This window comes from Porites lutea, chromosome 7 (assembly GCF_958299795.1).
Source record: "Porites lutea chromosome 7, jaPorLute2.1, whole genome shotgun sequence".
Taxonomy (NCBI): domain Eukaryota; kingdom Metazoa; phylum Cnidaria; class Anthozoa; order Scleractinia; family Poritidae; genus Porites; species Porites lutea.
The window spans coordinates 34,005,697-34,033,024 of NC_133207.1; the positions used below are offsets into that span (position 1 = coordinate 34,005,697).

Here is a 27,328-nt window from a genome sequence, read left to right on the forward strand (position 1 = left end):
TATAGTCTGAGCCCGCGAACATTTTAGATTGCTCAAATCCAACGTGGCGAATTATCGAAAGATGCGAAATGACAGATTAGTAGATCCTTATAAAAACTGCAAGTAAAGAAAGTTTTATTGATCTTGGAATCTTTCAATATGGACTTTGACACGCCTACGTTGTTATACAGTGAAGAGGAATATGGACGAACGCCTAAAAATCACAAGTCCATATTTATCTATGAATGGTTGAGGAATCTTGAAGACAACGTCCCTGTTGCTTCAAAGGTATCACTTTCTTTGATTTATTTTCAATTTCCTTTCCTGCGTCTAAAGATCTTTCCCTTTTCAGTTGCTCTGTATTTTTATCACCTAGGCTCTTTTTGGTGGAACTGTAGAATACCTGGCCATTTCTAACAAAATTAATACCAGCAGTACTTAATACCCATTAAAAGGCTGGACCTGCAATTTAAATATATTGTGTACATTGTAGCTCCAAATGAAATTCTGGTTAAAACGGTTTCAAGCTAGTTTGGTTACATGAATGTCGTTTTTTTGTTGTTTCCTTACCCTTGCAGTGATGAGGTTGAAATGGCATGGTAAATTTACTATGTATTAGACAGCTCTTATATCACTTCTTTTCTGTCTTATCCTCTTACAAAGAGTTTGTTAGGAAAAATTTCCCTCGAATGCAGGTCTTAATAATTCTCTTAAGGTAAAACGAGTTAATGAAGGGATTTCAAGGATGTGCTCTAGCAGAGCCCGGTGGCCTGTGGCGCCTAACTCTTGTTCTCAGGTGACTAGAAAATATTTGCTTCTTCATAGAAATCATATGCTGGGCACACTGGATTTCACAAGTTCAGAGCACTGGCTCCCTTCAATTTTTCTTAGAGCACAGCCTTGGATTTTGTTTAAATGCTGCACAACTTTATGATAAATATGGGTTTAGAATTCCAATGATCTTCATCATACTCAGTGTACATAATTATGTGAATTTATTTATCTCTTGAGATAAGATTGTTAGAACATTTTTGTGTTCATCCTATAGGCTCAGATTAAAGATTCACAACAGAAGCTTGAGGTGCAGCTCTCTAAACAGCTGACTGAAATTCTTGGCCCTCCTACCAGACAGCTGTTAGCGAAATGTTATGCATTGCTTTACAGTGTGGGTAACACATTCACAATGTATGAAACAGTCAATAAGTGCAGTGATATTATCAAGTCAAAGGATGAATCCCAGTCTTATCTTCCAGTTAAACTGTAAGTTTTGTGTAATTTTTGTTTTTAGAAAGGACGTGCCTGCAACCTGGTCACCTTTTCAGCAGAACAGACAGACCAAAAAAGTTGTTGACAAACATCATGTGGACTGAAAATTTTCTAAATCAATGTGCAAATCTTAAGCTACAAAATGATAGCTTAGCTTTGGTATTTGATCCATCCAGTCATCATGTCTGACCACTGGTAGTTTTGCCATTGAACATGGGCAAATTTCAGTGGGACATTTTCTCATGACCAGCTGTTGGATGTATTTTTTACTGTGGTATATGGTAAAAAGCGTCTTTGATTGGATGCTAAGGGATTATTATTTCTAGGTTAATATGGTTAATTTTTTATTTCTGTTAATTTTTGTGTTTCCTTTGTTTCAAATTCATTAGCATATTTTACCATACCCAAAAACGAAGGAAAAACAAACTATAATTAAGCAAAATAACAATGATACAGTTCCAAAAATTGATTTTTATTGATAAATATTGAGTCACTGATTTTTCTTCTATGCCTCATTACCTTCTACTTGCTACAACGGCAGCAGGATTAGCTCAGTTGGTAGAGTGCCTGATTGAAGAGAAGGAGGTCGTGGGTTTAATATTTCCTAGGGCCAGACCAATACTCTGGGTCTTAAAGTAACTGAGAAATGAAGGTACTGACTTTGCCCTGCAAATGGCTGGATCTTCGCATGGTTCGGATGACCACATAAAATGGCGGTCCCATCTCCAGAAAGGGGGTGTGAAAATAGTGTCCCCAACAAGTACTTTTGTGCTAATACATTGACTCTCAAATAAAGTGCAGTTTTTTTTTCCAAATCTTTTTTTCATTTGTCATTTTCAGATTTCCATTGATTCTGCCAGTGTTTCTCAGAAACAAAAAAATCCAGAATATTATTTTGTTTAATGGCAATGTTATGTTTTTTACTTTGGTATCATCATATTACTTTTATAGAACTGCAGTGACTTGCATCGGAGCCATCTATGAAAAATTGGGAAGAATGGTAAATCTATATTGACTGTGTCATTATTGTTTCTCTCAGTGGCTTTTGAAAAAATAATAAATTATTTTTATAACAAGGCTGATTATTATACAACAGTATTTCATTGTTCTTGTTTGTTAACAGGCAGGTGGATCATTTCAGGAGACAGTACAGACTTTAATCAAAGCCATGAAAAATGCAGAGGTGCTTTTAATTTACAGTAATTTGAAGGATATTAATGTAATAGCTCATTCAAAGTGCTAAATATTTACGTAGTTATTGTAAATGTTAAGATTGTAATTTCTTGTATATTCAAGCTACAACCTGTTAAACCTGTCAACCAAAAATAATTGCAGTGTTTAGACACTTCACCAAAAAATTGTTTTCTTACTTCATTGTGCCACAAAGGCAGAATTCTTATGTTTACAACATCAATTTCTCCACCCCTGCCTTTTTCAGGGTTGGCCTTGCAAGTTTGAAAATGATCTTGGAATCCTTGCAATTTTGATAATACTATATATGTTCTTGAAGATATTAGCCTTTCTGGATACTCTGAAATTCAAGTATAAATGAAGTTCGTAAGATTCGATATCAGGCTTACATTTACATGTACAGAGAAATGTGCTACATTTTCATTGACACTGCCAATGAGTGCAATAAGACTTTTTTTTATTTGATAGCTGGGAAGATGTACTTAAAGAGGATGAATTTTGCGAATTGTGAAGAATCAGGATTTGGCCAAGCATAAATCATTACTTTGTAAAAATTTTCATTTGAAAAGTTATGGGCAAAGGCCAAGAACCTTTTTATTACCTTAAAATCAAATAGGACAGTGTCTAATATGGCCTTTCTAGTTCCATTTGCTTTTCCCTTTTACTAGCTCACTGACATAACCCAACAGTATTAATTTTGATTTGTCTAGTCCCAGGGACGCTGTGAAATTATGCTGTGTCTTGAGCGGGTTCTACGGGGTCTTGGAAGTAATGGTGCTATGATACATAGGGATGTTTACAAAGCAGTTCGGGGAGCTTTAACAGACAGAAGCATGTCTGTTCGTTGTGCAGCAGCAAAGGTATGCAAGATCACACTGTTTTTCACAGTGCAGGAAAATACTCTAAAGGCTGCATTTGGAACATTGACATTGACTTTTAAACACCATTTCCTTACCACTTAAACATGCTTTTCTGTATTTCAGTGTGCCTTGGAGTTAATGAAGCAGGCCAACTTTTTGTATACCAGTGAACTTGAAAACATGACATCAACTTGTTTCAAAGCATTGGAAGGATCCAACTATGATGTGCGTGTTTGTATTGCTCAACTGATTGGTTCATTAATGGCCATGACGCAGACTCCTTTAACTCCAGCAACAGGGAAAGGTAAAAAGACTGTCAGTCCCTGCAGTCTGGAGGAAGTGTTTGCATCTATGTCAGGGGGATTCCTGCGTGGAGGAACAGGTTTCTTAAAGGGGGGCAGTGGAGAGCTGCTCAAGAGTACTGCACCACGTGAAGTAAGAGTTGGTGTAACACAGGTAAGCAAGGTTCTCAGAATCTTTTTTGTCAAAATTGCTTCATTTTTTCAATGGCTGCAACAGTTCATACCAGTAACATGGCCACCAATATTCCTTACTAAACTTCCAATTTAAACTGTTACATATATTGCCATGACTCTGTGCTTTGATAACCTTGTGGTGGTCGACTTGAGGAAGATTACAATCATGTATGGCCATGTTGGTTGTGGCCATCTCTATTGCCTACTCTAGTTTGTAGTTAGTCTCAGTGGTTGATCAAGTTAAGTTTTGAGTGAATATTGACTCCGTTCTCAACTTTATTCCTGATGCTCGATTCCTGCAAGAGTTGAATTAAGATTGCAAACTTTCTTTTGATTGGTAGAGTACGTGTATTTATTTGATTACCAGGCATATGTGGTGTTTTTTACTGAAATGGGCGGAGTTTGGGTGCAAAGAAATATGAGCCTGATTCTTAAGCATGTGCTTGAGCTGCTTTCAAGCCCCAAGGCAACACAGACCCATGTGGAGGCTGTCTATTCCAGGCGCTGTGTTTCATTTATTCTGCGTGCCGTGCTTGGAAGACTCCTTGGTGAACCAGCTCAGTTGGATGCAGCTAAAGAACTGTGCAACTTGATAACCAAACAGATGAACATGGTGAATGAAGCTGTGCATGGTGCTGCTGATAGCAGTTCCTCTGCAAGTGTTATTCAAAGTATGGATGATGTGATTAGTACACAGCATGTTCTTGTCTGTGCACTGCAAGAGCTTGGATGTCTAGTACAAGGACTCAGTACAAACGGCATGTCTCTCATCCATGAGAATTTGCTAGATCATGTCCTATCAGTACTGCTGCACCCAGCTCCTGCTGCGCAGTTGTTAGCTGCTTGGTGCCTGAGGTGTATAACAGTTGCTGCTCCATCACAGGCAACACCCTTGATTGATAGGTGTATTAATCGCATTAGTTCTCTCAAGTCATCTGGAGAGGCTGTCGGAGGTTATGCACACACACTGGCAGCTCTTGTTGGTGGAGTTTATCAGTGTCCACTGGGGATTCCACATGCAAAAGGAAGGGTGAGGTTGCTCTTCAATCATTTTTTTGACTACCTAAAGTGAGAAAATATAATGATATTTAGAACTTTCCTGTGTCAGTAAGTTCATGTACAAGACTGCTGACTGCAAAGCTTCTAAAACACTTGACTTGTAACGTTGTTGCAGTGCAGTCCCATAATTATTGTACACCCCTAGATCCATGCCTGGGGGATATTGTTTTTCATTTAACCACCATGTACAGTGTATATATTATTTATCTATTTATCTATTTAATTTTTGTTAGGCCATATTCAATGTTGCAGATGAACTCCTGAAAACAGCTACCCAGAATCCTAGACTTGCATTACACAAATCTAAAGCAGGCTGGATTTTGTTAGGGGCTCTGATGACATTAGGTGAGTAGGTACTGTGTATTCTCCACTATGAAAACCATTCCATCATAGTTGGAAAGCTTTTGTCTCACCCTGGTAACCTGGTCTAGAAAATAATTTCCAGTGTTTCTGGAGTTGTAAATACATGTAATGTTGGCCAACAGATATATAGGGTATTACCTATTAATTGTCTTGCAGCCATGTGAAATTTCTAGAAGCATAAATTTTGACAATGTAGCTGTTGTGGTTCAAAATAATCTTTGGTTTGAATTTTTTTTTAAAGTTACCAGTTTAAAGTTTTCAAACTGGTTTGAATTTTTCAAGCTGGTTAGAAATTTTTAGACACATTACTCATTCTCATTGATTTTTACCTCTCCTTGTAAAATACGGTGTGAAATAAACTTGTGACATCAAGGTCTCACATTTTAGTAAGCGTTCATTTTAGTGATTAGGGTTAAGCATTTATTTCAAATGGTTAGCCTTCATGTAAAGTCATGGCCACAGCACAGTTTCAGTGACTGCGCTTAAGTGCTCATTTTAGTGATTAAGTTAGGCCTTTATTTCAAATGGTTAGCTTTCATGTAAGGCTAGGGATAGCATTTGGCACCCAGTTTTGTGATTGGGGTTAAGTGCTTTGTTAGAATGGTTTGGGTTATGCTATGTGAAAAGCAAGTTTTTCTAGTTGCCGGAAGACAAAAGTTAGACACCTGAGGCACCCAGACTCTGCTAGAGCAAAGTCCCGTGTGCAAGTAAGAAATAAGAAACAAGAAATACTTGGCTTTGTGACAACAATAAATATTTATTTTTGATTCTCACTAGGCCCATCAGTTGTCAAACATCATTTGCCACAGATGCTGACATTATGGTCAAATGCCTTTCCTAAAACAGTGAAAGACTTTAATGAAGAGAAGAACAGAGGTGATGCTTACACATGGCATGTTACTCTTGAGTGCCGAGCAGGAGCACTGTGCTGTAAGTTCAAGTGTCATGCTGTGATATATTATTGGAGTTACATTGCTGTTACTAGTGTCAAACACATGGCTCTTTTGATCTATGAGTCAGTGTCTCAAAGTCAGTTGCTGAGTCAAGCATCCAAAACTCATCTTTTAGAAAAAATTAATAATGCTTTTGTGAAATGAAAATGTGCAAGTTACCAGAAGTAAGCAATTGAAGGAAAGAAGACTTCATAATGATTAGCTTACAGGTTGTGTGTATTTCTTTGTTATTTTTTTCTGAATTTCAGCCATGGCCAGTTTTTGTGCTTCCTGTTCTGCTCTACTTAATGATGACCTGACTCGTCACCTCTTGGCTACTACAGATGCATGTTTAGCTATGATACCAAGGTAAAATATTTCAAGAAAAACAAACTCATGCTAAGTTAATTTTTTTGCTCTTATCAGGAGTCTCATGTCGCATTTGATAAAAAAGTTTAGTAGGACGGTTCTTTGCATGGTGAATTAGCAAAACCAATCTGCACCACTCAAAGTTTTCAATGTTTCTGCTATTCAAGGGAGCGGATACAAATACTAATTAGTTCTTGCGTAGAGTTTGCTGAAGTGTACGTTGTACATGCACCTTAAGTGTCTTGTTCTTTTTCTTCATCACTTGTGATGAGAAAAGGCTTTTGGACCAGGTAAACTCTATAGCATCCAGCAAATCATGGTTAGCACCTCACAATTCTTCCAGTTGACTAGGAGAAACTCTGTAGTTCCTTGAATGGCAGTTGTTGGATTAAGTGGATCTCATGCCCAAAACCCAAGATCCTTATCACAAACTGGCAAAAAATATGGGACATGTACTCTGACAATCCCTTCAATTCTGTTCGCTGCCTTAGAGTCAGTTGCCTTTTATTGCAATCTATTACACTGATATCTACCTTCGACTTGGAGAAGATGACTTCTTTTACAGCACGGTCCTTGTCCTGGTTAAGTCCATCAAGGACTGTGGTCAATAGTCGTAAATATACACTGGCATGTGAAGTCTTGGAAGACAGTGTCACCATTTGTCCAACATGATCGGGTCTCCACGAGAACCAAACGTCGTTTACTGCCAGAGCTCTAAGTTGCCCGTCCTTGTGTCACCGATATATGTTGCTTTGATTCTAGGACACCACTATGCTTAATAACAGCTTCAGATGGACTTACATGGTGCTCATAAGCAATATAAAGCAACACAAAACAAAGTCAAGTGAAGAATGATCCTTGCAGTTGTGAATGCAATTTATGCAATTGCCTAAGGAGCCCGAAAAAAATTAAGGAATTCAACGGGATCTGAACCCGTGACCAGCTCTCAACATCAGTGGCTTCATAGCTTAAGTGGTTAGAGCATCGCTCGGGTATCGTGAGGTCACGGGTTCAAATGCTGTTGAAGTCCCAAATTTTTTTAAGGCTTCTTACGCAATTGCATAAATTGCGTTCACAACTGCAAAGATCATTCTTGACTTGATTTCATTTCCACAGTTCTTATATATGATTTGTCCCATATACTTTTGTCACAACATAATGACAAAGTGTCCCCCTTTACGGTAACCCTAGGGTGGGGGACTTATGCTACTATCGGAAATAATAATAGTCTTATACATTTAAATGAATACTACGTAACACATTTGCGTTTGTTTAGCTTTCCTCAGATAATCAAGCAGCATGGGAATCATTTGAAGGCCAGTTCAGCTATTGTCAGATTACGATTATATTCAGTACTTTCTCTTCTGCGACCAAAGCTCTATGAAGGTTTGTACCCTAGCAAGACCTTAAGGAAAGCTGTTCCAAAGAGGAGAATAGTTCCTTGTGTTTGATCATGGCATTTCACCTCCGCTTTTGCATTGTCTGATATCACTTTCCTTGTCCAACATACTTGCACTAATAAGCTAGTGTATTTGGTATTGTATATTTATGACCCTTCGGGAGGTATTCTAACACTTTCACGTGGAATTAGCTGATGCTTCCAAATTTGAACTAAGGCTTATACAAAGTGTTTGACATAACTGGAGTACTATTGTTAATCAGCTCTCGTTTAGGGAAACTCTAATCTTTATATAATGCCGAAAAAGAAAAATAATAACATACTGGAAAACAGTTTTTTTGAGAGATATCATTTTGTCAACAAGCTCACGAGTTGGTACATCAGTACTTCTCCTTTATAGGTGTTCTTACACAAACTGTAGATACACGTACACATAACAGCCGTGAGATAAGGTGAGGTGTGTGGAATCGTCAACGGGAGACTTTCTTTAGCCTTGTCTTAAAAGTATATTTTATTTTTAATAGCATTAACTTTAAAAGCGAAAATCGGTTTTCACTTTTGGTGTGTACACCCCAATATATTTTTTCCTGTGCACCTCTGTAGGAAGCTTTCATTCTCTGTTGCGCTGCTTGGTGGCAGAATTCACTTTGGCAGAAAATCCTGCCATGACAACTACATCGCTACTGCGCACTGTGTGCCACAAGGATGATTCTATTCTGCTTGGCTCATGGCTTCAGGAAACAGACCACAAGTTTGTTGAGGAGCAGGTGTGTAAAACGTCAAGCAGAGTCTTCTGTTTGAGTTTGAAAGTAATCTGATGTTGCTGGATGAACAAAAGTTCAAATGTTTGCATCGTTATTTATGTGTGCACTGTATCTACTACTTGCTTTTAAAAACCTGATCTTTTTCTTTTCTTATTCCAGCTTCAAACCAATAGTGCATCAGGATCTGGATCTCTTGAACATGATCCATCATGTATATTTGAACGCTGCCCTGAGGTATACTTGTCAAACAGCGGACATTTTTATTTTATTTGCAAAATATTATCGGCAGTTTCTGTCGATTTTTGTCACTTCTGCATTTTCCTGGTTAAAAACATAGTTACTAGAGAGCAATGGTTATGAAGCCCGTCAGATGTTTTTGTGGACCTGACGATACACAACGTTCAATAGAATTCCTATCATTTTGACTGATCTTATTGGCAAATAAAAACGTCACATTGATTTCAGATTGTTCCGTCATATTTTGTTAACGAAAAAAATGTTGTTCTTATCTTCAAATTCGATGTTTGCCGTCTTTCTCAACCAGTCTTACTACACTGTATGTTGAAAACTGCTGGGTACTTTACTTTCCACCTTCAGTTGTTCAATTTAATAACTTTGTCTGCCCTTTCAAAACTGTTTGTTTTGTGTATGTTGAATAAACCAGAGCAGCCGTGCATTTGAGCTTCCAATATTGACAGATGATGACAGTGTTTCTTTAAAACTTTTGTAACTGTAATGTCAACTATTTTGCGGCTTAAGAGTAGAACCATTGGGAAAAGAATCATAAGGGTGGTCAGTTTGTCTGTTAACAAGTTGTCCGAATCATAGGGTAGAGATGTGAAAGATATGATAATCAGCGTTTCACAAGAGTAGACAAGTAATTTCTTTTTCACCCGCTTGAGACGTGCTGATTATCACATCTTAAACATTCATTTACTGAGCTCAAAAATGAAAATTGCCCGGCATCTTTCTTTATTTATCACAACAGGGTGAAGATGTTCCTGGCCCGCTGCCGTTAGGTGTGGCAGTCATAGATTGGTCCATCAAACTCTTTGGAGCTGTGTTCCCATATGTTGCACAAAAGCACCGCAGTCAGCTGCTGGCTCATTTTGCTGAGTGTATTCGGCAGGCCAAGTCATCAAGACAACAAGCGATACAAACCAACATCTTGACAGCATTTCTCGTTTCCCTGAAGGTATTGCCAGTACACCTTCTTAAACAAATTCAAAACATTCCTCCCATCTCTGCGTTAAGTTCCCATCTGTAAAACATTTGCCTGTCCTTGAACAGTTGCCGCTGCAAATGAAGGGATGCTTACTCTCGACTAGCAGATATTCTTTATAAAAGCAGTTGTCATATGTTGAGTGGTATTTTTGCGTATTCTATATTTTTGAGTTGCAGTAGTAGTTCGGCGATTCTGTCTTTGAATAACAAACCTGTGGAATCTTCCACGATTTTCTCCAGTTTCTCGCTGTCAAAGCAGCTGAATCGCCACGTCACGTATCCCTCTTTCTGTTAATATCATTACAATTGACGACAATTGTATCGATCCAGCCTCCTCCTTCACAGGCAACTCCGGTTACACGATCCATATGGGCGATTCTTCTCTAAATTTGTTCAACGCTTGCTGATTTTGAAAAATTATCCGGGGGGGATTCAAAGCCAATCAGAAAAGGAGAATGAATTGTTTTGAACGAATAATGGGTGGGTAATGGGTGGTGGACCTTATTACTGGAGGTAATAACTATGACCAAGATAGCTGTTAGGGAAACATACAAAGTAAATGATATAACGAACGTCTGTTTCATACCTTCTACCTGAATTGTAAAGTGAAAAATAACAACAATTATTTGTGTTCAGGGACTGGCTGAGTCAAAGACCGGTGTGGGTGATGAGGATGTAAGAAATACTGCTGTCAATTTAGTCATGGTAAGTCTTCTGGAGCCACTTTTCTTTTTGTCACCTACAGTCAATTTTGTGCTCGTGCTTTTAGTCAAAATAGGTTGAAAGATACGCCTTAGCCGAGGTACGCTTTTGCCGAGAGTAAACAATGGACATTATTTTTATTACTATTTAGGCTTTTCACTGATATTGTTTTTATGGTTATGTGACCATCCAACCTTGAATAGCGAGCTAATCAAGACAAGAGTAAGATTTAAATCATTGAAAATTTAGGAACTAGAATAGAAGGGAGAAGCTTAAACTAAATGCACCCAAACGGAAGTTACAAAGAGAGTGTGATTTGTTTCATCTTTTTAAAGTACTTGTCTTCTTCTTGATAACAGTTCTTACATATAAAAAGTGTCTTACGACTGGGTCTTTTTTCTAGGCTAGATTACACTGGGGCAGATTGTTCCAGATTCTCAAATGCTTCCTGGGGGCCCGTTTCTCGAAAGACTCGGAAACTTTTCAGGCACGAAGACACATGTTAAAATCCTAACCTGTTGAATAGGTAGCACAGTTGCTAGCCCACAAACCAGTCAATTTTGCCTCTTTAACTGACAGTTTCATTGAATTATTTTCAAAATTATTGAAACTTTGATCTTGAATGCAAACACAACAAACACAAAACAGCTTTCCGGGCCCGAAAAGTTACCGAGACTTTCGAGAAACGGACCCCTGATTCGTTAGATTGGGGTATTACAGGGCGTTCACACACTGGCTTCAATTAATTGGAGAAAGTCCACTCGGATACAAATTGTTCTGGCACTTAAGATTCCAGATAAAAAATCTCTGGACACTCGACCAAACCGGGACTTGTTTTTGCGTGTAAAAAAAGAAAAACAAATCCAGTACCAAAGTGTAAGATCCGTCCCGATTTCGGGAAAATCTTCGCCAAAATGACCCTAGCCAAGCTTACATGTAGAAGATTTGCTCATGTTTGTTTAATTACAGGGTGCTGTAACAAATCCTGATCCGATTGTTCGCTGTGCCGCGGGTGAGGCTCTGGGACGCATAGCTCAAGCTGTAGGGAGTCCTATTTTTACATCAAACATAACTCAGAAGATCTTTGATCAGCTGAAGGCGGCTCGGGATGCTGTATCCAGGACTGGATATTCTGTTGCACTCGGTTGTATTCACCGATATGTTGGAGGAATGGCATCAGGACATCATCTAAACAGCAGTGTTAGCATACTTCTCGCCTTAGCCAAGGATAGTTCGTCCTCCTTAGTCCAAGTATGTTATGTCAGCCAAACATTTTCTTTTTTTTTCAATCGGCGACAAAATGAGTTGAGACATTTCGCGCTAAAGGGGCTTTTTGACGTTTTCCTGACTTCAAAAGAGGAAAATATAATTTTTCCTCCCCCATCCCCTCCATGCAATTTTGTGCCGATGTTCGAGCTATCTTTAGAAAACAACAAACGCCCCAACTTTGAATGGAGGGGACAGGGGAGGAGTGTGGATTCGTATGTTGTCTGAAGTTACCCTATTTGAGTACAATGTCTCAAAAACTTTGTCGCCGATTGTGGTCATAACAGAGACATATTCCATAAATCAATAGACCCTTCCAGGGTTTTTTCAACTTTTGGCTGGGACCAACTAGCGAAAATCCCTCAACACGGCTAAAAGTACCCCTTACAATTAGTCAAGTTGCCAAGTTTAAACGTAATTTGTTGAAAACTAGCGAAGAAGTAGCTACGCAAACTCGCCGAGTTTTACAAAGGTTTGTATGGTGGGGGGAAAGTTTGTGCCCCCCACCAGACATACGTCTGGAAAATTTCGCGACTTTGTGGACCAATATCTTCGCTCGCTTTGGACGTATCTGAGAAAGGCTACGGAGAGAGTACACTTTAAGCAGATAGTCGTAAAAGTTTTGAGGTCATCGGGGACATGAGAAATTTGCCAGGCCTTAAAATCTTAATTCATGAAAATTATGATTACTGCAATATGTCAATATCACCTTACCATTATTGTAAATGACTTGTGAGTCAGGGTAATTGTAAGAATTTCTCTTTGCTTACCCTTATATTTTTTTTCTGCTTTGGGCCGGGCATCCTAGATAGTTGATCAAGCTATGTTTTTGGAAGCAATTCCTCCGCAAATGATTAAATGTTTACATGCGCATTTAAGATAATTGTCCACAGAATTCCGAGGTATAACGTTATCAAGGAGGCTGAACAATTCACTGCATTGTGCATGGTAATTTATATGTAGGTTTGGGCATTGCATGCTTTGGCTCTCATTGCCGACTGTGGTGGTCCAATGTTCCGAAGCTATGTTAATCCAACCTTGGAGCAAGTTGTTGACCTTGTTTTGACCGTACCATCTGCTATAACCGAAGTTCACCAATGTCTTGGGAAATGCCTGGCTGCTCTTATTACATCGATTGGTCCTGAACTTCAAGGTGAGCGGGAACCTCAATTGTCATCAGTCAATACGTCATAGAAGACACTGCACTGTTCAGACATGTTTCGGCAGTTTGATAAGTTCTTCTTAGGGCCTGTTTACATGGAGTGGGGGACCCCAGTCTAGTGGGGTTGGTTTCTTTTGTTTTCACGCTCTGGAGGACACAAAACAAAAGAAACCTACCCCACTAGACCGGGGTCCCCCACTCCATGTAAACAGTCTAAGTTGCAAATGTTTATGATGGAATTGAATACAACATAAACTTTAAGAACGCTTAAAACTTGGGGGTTAGACTTAACGATGAGTTTTCTTTGTAATAGTATTCAATAGTTTTTGCTTACAGTCGATTTGCAGAAAAGTTTTAACTCGAGGAGGTGAGTTCTTATAAGCTACAACAAATTTAAACGACAATTATTGATCTAATGTGTTAGAATAGTGGCCTTTTTGAAACTCCATTCAACACTTTTTTCAATTTGTAGGAACATCAAAGTCAATCCGAGACCTGCGTCTGTCATGCGTGGTGGCCTGTGCCATCATGCAAAACCATCCGGATTCATTAGTTCAAGCAGAAGCAATCAACTGCCTTCAGCAGCTTCATGTGTTTGCACCGAGCCATATTAACATAGGAACTGTTGTTCGCAAATTATGCGTCAACCTTTCAAGCCCTCACCTGTTGTTACGGCGAGCTACGGTAGCTTGTCTTCGTCAATTATCGCAGAGAGAAGCAAAAGAAGTCTGTGAAAATGCTTCCGCTGCTGCAGAGGAGCTAAATAAAAGACGGCAGTCCAGTTATGCTGTTGTTATTGGCGACAAAGGCTTAGAAGGTATAGATTTTAGTGGTTGGTCTAGGGCGCGCTTTTGTGCATGCTGTGCTTTTTTAACACCTTCTCCTGTATAGAAAGGAGAAGTGGTTACGTCACGTTGCCATGGTAGCAGGATCTCTGGATCTCAACCGTGGTCCTGCTGGAAATATGGTAGAAAAAAAGTTGACATGTACAGTGGAACCTCGATTTAACCAACGACTATATAATGAAGTCAACGGTATAACGAACGATATTCTTCGCCCCAGTAATAGAAAACTACAGCTATTTCGAGGAAGGTTTTTCGGATAAAGTGCACGCTACAACCCCGAAAGGTATTGTGGGTGGTTTTGAGTTCACGGTTTTTTCAAAGAAAATTGAAAGAATGGCACGAGAGGCCATGGACATATGTTTGCGAGTGCTAAAGGAAAGCAACAATAGAAGATTCGACAGCTATAGTGTCGGGAACAGTGTATTGATCATATCCCCTATTACCTTTCGCGATTGTCGCGTGCACATTTTTTCCGACAACCTTTCTCGAAATAGCAGTATATGGGAAAGAACCTCGACATAAGGAAACTTTGTTATAGCGCAAGTATTTTGCTAACCCCTCCGTGGCCCTTCATTTTATCGAGGTTGTACTGTATGACTTCCCCGTTCATGATTGCACTCAGGAACTAAAAAGTACTGTAACTTGTTTTTTAGGTGCATTGTTTGGCATGTTGGACACAGAGACTGATGTACGGTTAACATCTGATATTCATGATACTTTAAACAGCATGCTTCAGTCTCTTGCTGCTAATAATCTCACTCACTGGCTGGGGCTGTGTAGGGATGTCTTGTCGGCATCTAAAAGCAGTAAAGGAGGAAACGGAGGGGACGCTCAAAAGAGAGAAACTGAAGAAGGTGAAATATTGACACTATATGAATATTTTGTTGTAAGTGATGTTTGAAAAACCTAGACAGCGCGATAAGACGAGACAATTTAGAATGCTTGATGTTAACTCGTCAAATTATGAAACGGTTTAATATTTTAAGGAATTAAGACATGGCACCGTAAACTGTTTAAACAATGCCTGACAATTAGTAAAAATGACTGAAACTGAAATAAGGCCTGATTTGGCGCTCCATTCCGTGTAATTGTTTTCGAACGAAAAAACTTTTTCATTCTTTGTAATAGTTAGTTCCCAAGACTTCAAGAACAATGGTACGCTAAAAAAGTTGAGAGTAAGTTAGATTTTTGTAAGTTATGAATATCCCCATTGGGAAACTGCGCACTAGTGAAGGATGTTGATTTGTTTTGGTTGTCCTGTGCATTGCCCCTTTAGAAGCTGATGAGGGAGGGGAGGGTGATGCTGATGAAGGAGGAGGAATGACAGCAGGGGAGGCCCCTGAGGAAACTCATCCCAAGGTGGATCCAAGATGGCCAACAAGAGTGTTTGCTACTGAATGTATCAAGAAAATCATTACCGTTTGTCAGTCAAGACAACAGGCTCACTTTGATTTAGCACTGGCTCGTGAGAGGCGGCAGCAGACTGGAGAAGGTAGGAGTAATTATGTGAACTCCTAAGCCGGACTGTCAGGTGTTTGTCTGCTTTATCTTATAAACCTTTGTAAGTATCTACCCTTGCAGTTTCCAAGACCGTAAAATCCCCAGAAGGGCTTAAGCGAGTTAAAAGATCACATACTTCAAAGTTTGTAGCAATATCACGTTTATTTTGAGACATGAACGGCAACGCAAAAAAAATATTATGTTACTTAGGTTTTCTTGAAGACCCAATTTTATAGAGGTTGTCCATTTGCCATGCAAACAGAAGAGTGGACACCTTTCCTTTATAGGATGTGATTCCTTTCTCCAACAGACATATTCAAAATGTATTTCCGCTATGTTACAGTACATACCTCCCAAAAGGAAATGCAGCTTGAGGAGCATCAAAGTTGTCAACGCCATCACTGTCATTTCTCAACCTTTTTTTTTTCTTATTTTCGTTGTTTTTTCAGATTTTCTAGTCATGCATCTTCAAGAGCTTGTCAGAATGGTGTTTATCGCAGCCACAGCCATCTGTGATCAGTTGAAGCTAGCAGGGTTGAGCACTTTACAGGTACATTAACCAACTCTTTTATATGGTGGCTCGATTCATTAACTCTATAATTATTGACATGTAAAGGTCTTTCTTTAGTTGAACAGTCACTTCCTCTTAACTATTCTCCCTCCTCCTCGTCCAAAAATAAAAAATTCGCTCGTCTAAAGATTTAGTGCCCTCCCCCACCCGCTGCATTTGATTTAGTAGTTTACAGTCCCTATTAAGATATTAAGTGGGTCCCTTACGTTAGGCGAGACCCTGTTCACCGTCCTCATACGCGACTGGACTGTCTTCTGCGTTTTATTTTCGGCCTGTGTGAGTGTGACTTTAATATTCTTTGTAAATTTATTTCAGGATGTTGTTAACATATTTGCTTCAGTTTCTGACCCTGATTATCCAGGTCATGTTATACTCGAGCAGTTTCAAGCTCAGGTGAGAGTTGTCACTCTCGATTGTCCGTTCTGAGGTAGTTCAATCAATCAATCAATCCTTCAACTAATCAACTTATTTGTGTCATAGCTTGGGATAGGGCTGCCCCGAATATCCGTGTCAGAGGTTCACGTATAAAACGCATAAATGTAGGCAATGAGACAAAACATAATGAATTTATTTAGTTTTCAATGAAATGTTGCGATAGATGTACCAGAAAATATGAACGTATCGTCTAAAAATGAACTAACAATGATTCGCAGGGAGCAGTAAAAATGCAGAAAAGAAGAAGAAAGAATAACAGGGCAACTGAAAAACTTTCCGATTGAACACGATCTCTAAACAAAAAACTCAAGGTTTAAATTCCCCATTTGTAATAACTGAAGACAATAGCCTCGCTCTGCGTAATTGTGGGTAAACTGTAGTAGGTCGCAAGAAGTGCGCTAACCACAGTACCTTCTTCTGTTAAACATGAGGCGTGATGTGTTTTTACAGGTCGGCGCTGCTTTACGACCAGCGTTTGCGTCTGATATGCCGTCTGATGTTACTGCTATGGCGTGTGAGGTCAGTAAAATTATATTGTGATCTTGACCATTGAGCTTAAATTTCCTGTATTGCAGCTTACAACGTACAAAGCACTGTTACGGTGGTTCCAATCGAATGTCAGTAAACCAAAAGCAAAGTATTTGCAGAAGCAAATCAACCAATCAGCACACTCCAAGCAAGTACATGCATTTGAGGACTCTTTTGTAAATCACTTTATCAGTGAAATTGATATCCTCAATAAAGATTATTATTATTATTATTAACCAGTGCCGGTCAAGAGCAGGAAAAACTCTCTCGAGCAGGTCGCGATCGGGTTAAGTTTTGTGATTGGTTGAAATGTTGGCGTGAGATTGTTTTCAGCCAATCACAAACTATACCAATGAATGAAAAGTCAAGCTTCTCTTTCTACTTTCACACTGATCACGCCGTATAGCACACGTTTACTGCGTTGAGAGCCTTTCAAGTTTTGGGCCTGTTATCAGTGTTACAAGCATGTACTTCTTGTGAACGTGATATTAGATATGAGCTTTCACAATTAACTGTGTATAGAAATTTATATGTGATTTTTTTCACTCATGCCCTTTTTAAACCACAATTTAGTAGAGGTATTCCATGGATTATCTTTGTTTTTTGTGTTTTCAGGTCTGCAGTGCATGGATTGCTAGCGGCATTGCACGAGACTTGAATGATGTACGCAGAATTCAGCAACTGTTAGTAACTAAGCTCTCGAAAGTTGGACAAGCAAAAGATTCTTCTTTACAGCTGTACAATGAGGCTGCCACTACAATGGAAAAGCTTGCTGTTTTGAAAGCTTGGGCAGAGGTTCTGTTTATTTGATTTTATTGTGTATTATTTTCAGTTTTGTATGATCGGTAGAACTCAGCTTAGATACATTGTCCATGTTGTACATGGACATAAGCTCCCTTATGGAGACTGAATATGTTGCCAATATTCTTTGTATTCTTGTTATGGAACATGACCAATTGATCGTACCCTTGGTGAGACGTCTTGTTGTTTCAAAGAAGCTAAGTTTTTCATTGTTAATGCAGTTTTGGCTTTCACTAAGGGTTCACAGAACTGCCTAAAAGAAATATCAGGGTGCTCGGATTGGCAAAATTGGAGAAGTTTTAAGCGGATTACGTAGAGGAGACCTTGTAAAAAACGTCCGTCTGATTTAAAGTTCAGGTCCCGGTTGTTCACTATCCAGTGGATTGGTATTAGGGAAGGCATTTGCGTTATCCACTGGATAGAGATTTATCCCGTAAATACTGTTATCCATCTTTCGAACAACTGGGCCCTGATCTCTTGATTACTGGCTATGAAATCAAGCGCGCGGAAACCGGTGATATACCTAGTCTCACAAGAGTAATATTTGCTGTGTTGATATCAGGTGTACATAGTTGCCATGAAGCAGCAGGATAGTCCGACTCCATCGAGTGCAGGTGAAGAGGAAGACTTTACAGAATCTTCTGGCAGCCTTTTGGAGTTAGTGCAACCAGAATTAAAATCGCTTAGTAAATACTGGCTCGGAGCTCTGAAGGATCATGCGCTTCTTGCTTTGCCGGCCGAATATTCATCTCAGCTGCCACCCCAGGGCGGGATGTTTTACAGGTACCGTATTAACCTTTAGTCTTAAATGATACAGATGGAACAGTTGTTGATAAGAAAGATGTCCTCAGCATGACATAAGCACTGGGCAATGATTTTTGCCCAATAATAATTAGATCTAGGGTCTCTGTTAACTAGTGGGTGTTCAATGCACAATTTTGTTGATGTTTTTGTTTTAATTAGTAAGCTGAAAATGGAGACGCAACTCAGAGCGATGAAATTTAGAGTTGCAGTTCTACTTTAAATCACGCTGAGTTAGAAAAGTTTTAGAATTTCTTTACGTAACAATATTTGCTTTGTTGATGTGCTGTAGCCCTGACTCTATGGATCAAGCCAAACCTCATTACCAGAGTAGTTGGCCTTCTGTTGTTCATGCAGCTTCTTTGTGGTTAAATAATGGAGGATTTGAGAGCATAAAGCGTGATATGGAACAAGGTAAGTTACCAAGGTAAATGAATGACCTGGGTTTGACATAATGATGAATATTTCACGTTTGTCAAAATAAACCAAACAAAAACAACAACAACAGCTAACTAACTAACGTTACTAAGAGAGGAATGCACTTGACAGTTTCAAGAATTGACGAAACTTCGGCCTTTGAAGTGTGCCCAAACCAACTTGGCTAGAGACACCTTCAAGGTGGAATTAAAATTTGTGACATGTTGATTTTAGAGGAGATGGGGAAACTGGAGAAATAAGCAAAGAAGAGAATCAACCCACAAAAGATGTGTGCCGAGTGCGCGACTCGAACACAGGATACATTGGTGGGAATTCTTTCAACACTGTGCCATCATCCCTGCTCCTCATACCACCCGACGCTTACGTTAATCACAAGGCCAGGAAAATCGTTCCTGAATACGAACTTATATTTATCTCTTAAGTTCTTTTTTATCAGCTTTACTGCGGTCAGACAATTGTCCCTGGAACCACTTCTTCGAGAACGTAGAGTTTTATGACGGAGTTGGGAGGCGGGAAGAACTAACTGTAGAGTGGCCTTTGTTCTTCCAGGGTTATCAAGCGGTTCTTTAGAAATTAACACTGGACCAGTGATCACAACTGCTAAGACACCAACAGAAGTCAACGCCGATTACTTTCATTTACTGGTGGGGATCTGCATGGAGTCTTTGTGTTCATCTAGAGCGACGCAACCTAACAGTACTGTGTCTGCCTGTCTGAGTGCATTCTACAGTTTGCTAGATTCACAATGGGCGAGAACACTCATTGGAAAAGAACAGGTGATGTCAACAAAATGTTTTATTTTTCTTCAAATATGAGCATTTAAAAGATTCGTGAATTCGGACCCTGATTGTTTCTTTTTGTTTTGTGCGTTTGCATTGGCAGAGTACTGTGAGAGTGGCGTAATTACTGTGGTCAGTGTTTTTCTTGTTTTAAATATCTAAAACAACAAAGATTAGCAAGTAGTCTATGCCAAAACTGCAGGGAGTGGTTTCATTTCTGTGATCACTCCAGAGTATTAGAGTAGTTTTGGCCCCCCTTGACTGTGACTGACCCCCGTTGAATACTTTGTTGTCAATGCGGTTGTTGGTGTAGTCTGTAGTAATCTACCACTACCGTTGTCTCTTAAATAATCCCCCCTAGAAGGCTTATACAGTATTCTTTCCAGCTATTTTCGAGAGGGAGGGTGACCCATGGTTGTTAAAACTCGATTTATCAGTCAGCTGTATTTTAACGAACCTTTGAGTGAACATAATTGAATAATTTGTGGCCGTTCAATAACGGGAAGCGTATTGGAGTGGGGGAGGCTTAAACGAGAGAGGTTACAGTAAATTAAAAAAAAAAATTACCTTTAAATTTTGTTTCCAAGCAAGTCATATCTCCATGTTTTCCTGTTTTTTCTTGGCAGATTCTTGGCGTTGAGTTGCTGAGTGTGTTACACAGAGTGCTGCTTACACGAGAGTCACTTGATATTCACTTTGCTGCAATCAGGGTTGTTAGCCAGATTATTAAAGCAGCACAGGAATCATTAGACAGCAAAAAGGCTGCAAATGCTGAGTACGTAACATGTCACTTTATTATATCAATTATAAAGAATGACCATATAAATAAATTTAGTTATATGAACAGCTGTAACAGCGGTAGAATTTCTTCCTGGACCTGCTACAATTGTTATAGTCTTGTTTTCCCCTTACACCTTTCCCTTACACCTCTCTACTGTGAAGAGACAGAGCTTCCGCTTAAGGGAAGTTCCTTGCGTGCCCACTAAACCAGTTAAGAATGTTAAAAGACTTTTGGATTGTACCGTATAGTTGTAGCTGCTTGCTTTGTTGTTTTGCAAGTCACCAGACAAAATAGAGTATTAGAAATTATTTTGTTTCTTTCTAAAGCACCAGTGAAAGCAGTGGAGAGGAGAGTGAAGGAGAAGAAGATTTGACGCCTGGCCGATCTTTGGTGTTTGGTGTCATGGAGATTTGTATGTGTGTACTCAGAAGGCAGCTGCCAAATCTCCTCCCGTCATCTGCTTCTAATCAACAGCCAGTGTTACTCGTAGCCATTGGCTCAGGTTTCAAATGTAAGCCCGATTACTTTTTGACTGTAGTTCGTGATAGAGCGCCTCTGTATACCCATCAATTTGTCCCAGTAAACGCGTTTGAGAGCCTGGTATCGCGACCGTCAAGGCAGTAGGCGTGCCGAATTCCAGAATGTGGCAGGGTGGGGCTCACTTTCGTTGAACTGACTAAGACGAGGCTGGATACTCTTGGACGCGGTAACAACTCCCACTCGACGACGTGTCGTGCCACAAGGGGGAGGAAAACGTTGGTTAACTGGTGTGTTTGGCCGGCTAATTGACGTACTCAGTGGGAGTAATAGCGATGGCCTGACGCCGTGCTGAAACAGCAACAACAACGAAAAACAACAATTGTATTTGTAATTACAAATTTTGAGGAGAAGCACGGTCTACAGCTAGAAAAGCTATTCAAGGCGGACAGTGTATGCAACTATAAGCTCTTTAAGGCAGATGTATTGATTGCGGATTTTACTCATGACGGTTCAGATGCTTTTGTTTTTAACCCATTAACAGGCCGTTTTTGATATACCTTAATATTTTGGTAACTTCATAGTTGTGGTATTCTAAGAAAAGGCTTGTTGGATTGTATTTTTTATTTTCTTTTTCTCTGCATTGTTATTTCCTAGCCTTAACAGAGCAGAGTTCTAAATTGATATGTGAAGCAGTGTCCATCCTGCCAGCAGTAACCGGCCTGTGCACTCCAGAAGCTTCAGTTAATGTGTTACCAAGTGTACTGTACCTTCTGACTTGTGCGTTACGTGAAGTTGCGTTAATCATGGACTCCTCGTCACAAAAGGCTAGATCAGCTATACTACAAGCTTTGAAACAGCTTACCACCTCACCATATACGCACAATCCTAAATGCTCCAAGGACTGGATTGACTTGCTTCAAAGGTTGCTCTCTTATTGATAATTTGTACTCTAAGTAGTAGATGTTTTACTCTGCAGAGTGGAAGAAAAACCGGATATTCACTGAGCAAAATACCCTTGGTCTAAAGTCAATTTGTATTGCAAGGTGTTATTCATTGTTTTTTTTCTGTCTATCGTTTGTCCCAGGCCATCCATTAGCGACCGTATAAAGCAATGAGAACGTTGACATCCCGGAAGTTTTCCAGGACTCGAAAGAAAACTTGGAATCCAGCATGTCCTTTGGGCAAGCAGCCTTGCTATTCTTTTGTCCCAGGGCCACTTCTTTCTTGACTTAGTTAATGATTTTGTTAGAGGATGACTTTCCTGGACTCTTGCCCACTTGGCGAGTAAGCTTAAGTTACTTGCACAGCAAGAAAATCTACTTGTCCCAGATTACGGGACGGGAATGTTTTCGAGCCTTGTTTTCAGACAAAAGCGTTGTATTAAGTAAGAAACCAAACTTCCGGTTGCTATTATGATGTCCAGGACGTCAGTGTTATCGTTGCTTTAGCTTACTTCTTTGTCATTTATCGCGACATTTCGATCACCTACTGTTGGTCTTCATCAGTCGATGGTGTCGCTTGCTGAAAGGGACCATAAGTAACGCCCTAGTTGCTTATGATTGATGCAGTGCCAACCCCACTCATGGTCAGTTTGCTCGGCAAAAAGGGCCAGCAAGAATCTTGTTATGACAAAGTCAATTTGTAACTTAAGCCTGGTTCTCATATGCCGCCGATGTATTAGCAACGTAGCCGACAGTACCGCCTGGGACACTTCTCGAACGAATGAGAACATGCGCCGCCGGCAACTAGAGCCATCGCAGAGATTTACCGCCCGCATGCCTGCGAAGTTGAACTTGGGTCAACTTCGCAGGCTTGCCGGCAGTAAAGACTGGGATGACCAGTGTTGCCACCCACTTCTGTTCTCATATCGGAACAGTATCCCAGCCGGGCAGTACCGGCGGTCACGTCGCAGGTGGATCCGCGGCATATGAGAACCAGGCTTTACTTATCGCTTATTTATGATCTTTTCATTTGACAGTGCATTAGCCACAGTGCTGTCGGATGCTAAAGCCAATGTAGGTAATACACCAAACGTAGCCGCTCCGCAGTCAGTTGCAATGGATGACAGTGTTTTCATGTTAGCATTGGCTATCTTTATTCTCTCTGCACCCAAAGAAATTGTATTGGCATCAGATCTACAGAGCCAATGCATCAATGTATTTAACAGGTGTATCACATCGACTAACATCCAGGTCAGTAGGTTATTTTATCGATCTTTTAGGGTTCGTGCAAAAATCTTTTACTAGGAAATGTAAAAAACGTTATAGTCACAGAATTCGCGGCTTTTCTGTAAATCGATTGGAAATGGTTCTCTTTTTACCACATTTGCAGTAACCTGACGGCTGCGCGCTGGCATAATTCGATGTCAATTGTTTTGTGTTTTGGACCCTTTTCATGTGAGCCGGGCTTGCCGTCTTTACTGGGATAACTCTGAGCTCTGGGTATCATGTGGCGGGCCGGCCCGGGTTAAGGGCAATATCTGGCTCGGGGGTCTAAACTGTCCCTTAAATTGCTCCTGCATGACGAATTCGTCGAATAATCTTCTGTTCGCTACGTTGCTTTGTTGTGTTCTGTGTTCTATGTTTATGCAGTTTCATGTTCTGTTATACGTCTACACTCTTAACGGCAACAATCTGAAAATATTGATGACTTAATTCGGTGGGAACGAATTTTAATACCTTTTCTCTTGCTGGCCCCTTGTTAGCTGTCCCCCTGGTGTGCTTCGCCCATGAGATGGAACGCATCGGGTTTATAGTCCACAGGATTTGGAGGGAGTATAATCAAAACCTTATTGAAGTCTCAAAACTGACCAATACCAATCTTCTCCTAACAATATTAATACGTAATGAAAAGAAGAGGTTAGGAGAATTATCAAAATGGTCACCAAAGAGAAAATGTATTGATCTTTGATCAAATTCTCTATGAAAGAATTCTTGAAGGAGATCAGTTTGGGGACTTTGTATGAGGATATTGGGGGGGGGGGGAGGGTGCGTGAAGGGTTAACCTTATTTAGTTAGAACTGAACTACGAATTTGTAATTTGTATTCCACTGAGTGACTACGACCAGGCCTCAGTTGTTCAAAAGCTGGATAGCGCTATCCATCGGATAAATCACTATCCAGTGGATAAGTATTACGGAAACCAATTGCAATATCCAGCATTTGAACAACTGAGGCCAGATATTTAATTTCTTCTTTTCAGATTCAGCTCAAGGCATTACAAACATTAGAGTCGGTGTTTCAGTGCAGAGAGCGCAATGTTGCTTTTCCCTTTATCAACGCTTTAGCTCCTCATATTATGATGATTTTAAATAACATGTGCGTGAACAAGCCAACAAGGGAGGATCAGTTGACAGTGACCTTAGAAGCCATCAAAATAATGGAGATTTTAGTGGATCTAACAGAGGACCATCTAAGTATGTTTTTTTGTTTTCTTATTTTTTTTTTTAAATTTCAGATCGTTGTCGATATTCTAGGCTAGTCGATAATCCATTAGACCTTTATTTAGTCATCGTACTCAAATATACTGGCACAATGGGTGCGGTGAATGATTCACAGTTCGCGCTAGTTATGAGGAGTATCAAAGATCTACTGCTTTGCTTGTCATTGTTTCAATTCAGTAGTGACTAATACTATTGAGACAGATTGCACTACACTAGCTGTTCAAAATAGTATTATGTTATTTACAGTAGACTGTAGAATAGAAATGCAGTAAATAATAGTTAAAGGATTAGATTAAATTTTTTTTATCAAGGTCCTATGGAAGGCAGCATTGACGTTGTTAAAGTAAACTAGTAACAATAACAGTAAACATATCCTCCAAATTCAGATACAGAAACACAGGCATGAAAGAACCTGTAATGTTCTGCTTTAGGCTGATTGCGTAGTGAAAAATCAGCCTGGAGAGATTATAAGAAGGTCTCTACATGACCCCCCTCCATCTTGATTTGCCAAAATTTAACCTCAAAATTTGTCAGTAGTCTTGTAGGAACGGAATTATCCGTTTTGGTTTTCCAAGTATAACCGTATGATTACGTTATGGTTCAGTGATGTCATATGCGAGTTTCCCCGTGTCAATCAACTTAAGAGCTTCGTGAGACAACCAATCATCACTATTCCTAATTTCAGTGAGCCAATAAAGAAACATGACATCGTCGGGTTAGGGCTAGAAAAAACTCCAAACCTGAAAAACCGGTTATGCAAGGCGCATCATAAAAAAAACGTGTCGTCACCTAATCTAAATAAAGTATATATTTATGACGTCAACAGCATTAATGTATTTTGAGATGCCAGCGAAAAATACCGATAACTTGGTCCCTGTTGTACTGCTCTATTTCACATGGCATTATCTCGCGTGAAATCGATTAAGAGTGTGTATCGGGGCTGTGACGTTTACACTCTTGTGACAGATTAAAGTTCCTTTACATCTCTGAGAGGAAACAACGTCTTTTTTCCTGAAAGGTTCAAAGTAATATCTTAACTTTATTTGTGTGCCACTTGCATGACTTTTACCTCTTTTGTCGCTACAAGAAAACATTGATTCTATTTTGCTCTTTTATTTCAGAAGTGCACATGCTGGGCTTACTTGTTCCAATCCTGGTCGCTTTACTTTTGGACAGTGCAAGCCTTCCGAAAGGAAGCAAAATAGCTAAAACCCTTCACGAACAGGCCTTACAGAAACTTATGAAAATTGGCCCCAAGTATCCAGACCCCTTCAGGACAGTCATGACCTCGTCACCAGACCTCAAGCCACGCTTGGAAGCTGCAGTGCGAGCCAATCAGACTTTGGTCAAGCCTAAACAGCCTGCAGTCCAACCTAAAGTGGCTCCTGCTAAACCATCAATCAAGCTACGCATGGACTTTAGTAATTATAAATAGAACCCATGCGTTTAATACTGGAATTTAAACCGAAATAATTACTCCACGGAATCACACCAGACTGCAACAATTAAATACGTTGAATAATCTTTCAATTATAGCTAAAGTTAACTGTAACTGGTCTTTTGTTCCGCACGTTGTTGGTTGAGAAGCAGCGGTCGGTAACCAATCACAAATTGTAGTTATGCTCAAGGATCGAGAGATTGCTTCCACACTTCGAATTATGATAGACTGCGGTTAATAATTATAATCTTTATTCTATAAAACTGCAATGTATAACATAGACTAATTATTTTATTGTACAAAGAAAAAGATTCCTTTGTTGAAAATAGAAATAAATCTAGGCGAGAATTATGTTGCAAATGTAACTTGACAAAAATAATCAGTGGTTTTAGTCTAGTAGTACGAGCACAGCTTCGCAAATTCAAATGCATCAATCCTTTTTGTATGTAAGTTTCTTTCTTATTTTCGACTTTAACTTGTCGAGCGCGGATTACCCTGAAATAGCCGGTTAATGATATCATCGGGAAAAAAATTATTTCGTTCCCATATGATCTTTGATTTGTTGCGAAAAGACTTGTGTTTGTTAAAAAAATATAATGAGTCCCGAGATGGCTGCAACAGAAATTTTATGCCTTAAAATTTCCACAAGAGGTGATTTTTTCCTGATTAGTACGGTATCCGGAAAATTTTGGTTTGGTCGTATACACGCAGATTTGTGAATCCACACATTAAAAACTTTTCGGAGATCTTGAATCCGAAATCTAATGTGAATTTGTATCTGATGATTACTTTTAAAATCGCAATATTTTCTAGTATAACAATTCTGGCAACTAATCTTGATACTTTTCCTCCTTTCCCGCCTTTTCCGTTTAGAAAGCACAATCGCTTTCCGAATTTAAAAGCAAGCTTGCCTCTTTGCCTTCTGCTGGATCGGTCTGACTACAACATTTGTATGGGTGAATATTTTACACTTTTACTAATCAGTTATTTTACAAAACTCCCACCAACATATATTGTAATACTAGATATGTTGTGCAGATTGTATGTAATTAATTATTCTCTGAAATTTTGTATTTTTTGTGAGCCCCATATTGCTTTTATTTTTTGTGATGTGTGTTTGCCTACGCGCTACGCCCCACCTGTAAATCAGCTTTTGTTGTTTTAGCTAGCGCAAGGAGTAAATTTGTTGATTGCATAGACCTTGAGAAGAATTTGTGTGAAATTTAAAGGAAACGAAGGTTATTTGCTTTGTAAGAAGCTCTTTAAAAAAAGGTGAGGGGTAAAAATAGAACATCTGAGAGGGCTAAAAAGTGGCGGCAGTTGACTGATGCACTTTGATAGACTGCATGTCAAAATAGGCTGGTATTCAACCAGACACGATATATACACTTACACTCAGATACCGACGTTTAGAATATTACCTTTCAAGCAAGCTGAACATCACCTTTCTTCTATTTACAGCTGCATACTGGTGAAA

The 27,328-nt window shown here is 39.5% G+C and overlaps 1 protein-coding gene across 4 annotated transcripts; it reads left to right on the forward strand.

The window, feature by feature from the left end:
• The first annotated feature begins 11 nt into the window (after positions 1-11).
• On the forward strand, positions 12-26,164 carry LOC140944226 (HEAT repeat-containing protein 5B-like). Of its 4 annotated transcripts, XM_073393351.1 has the most exons (33): positions 12-267; positions 1,028-1,239; positions 2,197-2,245; positions 2,369-2,428; positions 3,147-3,296; positions 3,420-3,752; positions 4,140-4,802; positions 5,065-5,176; positions 5,972-6,124; positions 6,396-6,495; positions 7,772-7,881; positions 8,498-8,661; positions 8,818-8,892; positions 9,647-9,853; positions 10,519-10,587; positions 11,554-11,835; positions 12,814-13,003; positions 13,485-13,829; positions 14,511-14,711; positions 15,134-15,349; positions 15,807-15,907; positions 16,244-16,321; positions 16,814-16,882; positions 17,507-17,686; positions 18,255-18,475; positions 18,786-18,907; positions 19,481-19,707; positions 20,337-20,485; positions 20,818-21,002; positions 21,626-21,893; positions 22,950-23,163; positions 24,173-24,386; positions 25,535-26,164. In XM_073393351.1, the coding sequence occupies exons 1-33, from the start codon at positions 139-141 to the stop codon at positions 25,846-25,848; spliced, it is 6,162 nt and encodes a 2,053-aa protein (XP_073249452.1). In that variant the 5' UTR covers positions 12-138; the 3' UTR covers positions 25,849-26,164. The 4 variants fall into 4 exon arrangements, with proteins under 4 accessions (XP_073249452.1, XP_073249453.1, XP_073249454.1 ...); XM_073393352.1 differs by lacking the exon at positions 16,244-16,321; XM_073393353.1 differs by lacking the exon at positions 14,511-14,711.
• The last annotated feature ends 1,164 nt before the right edge of the window (positions 26,165-27,328 follow it).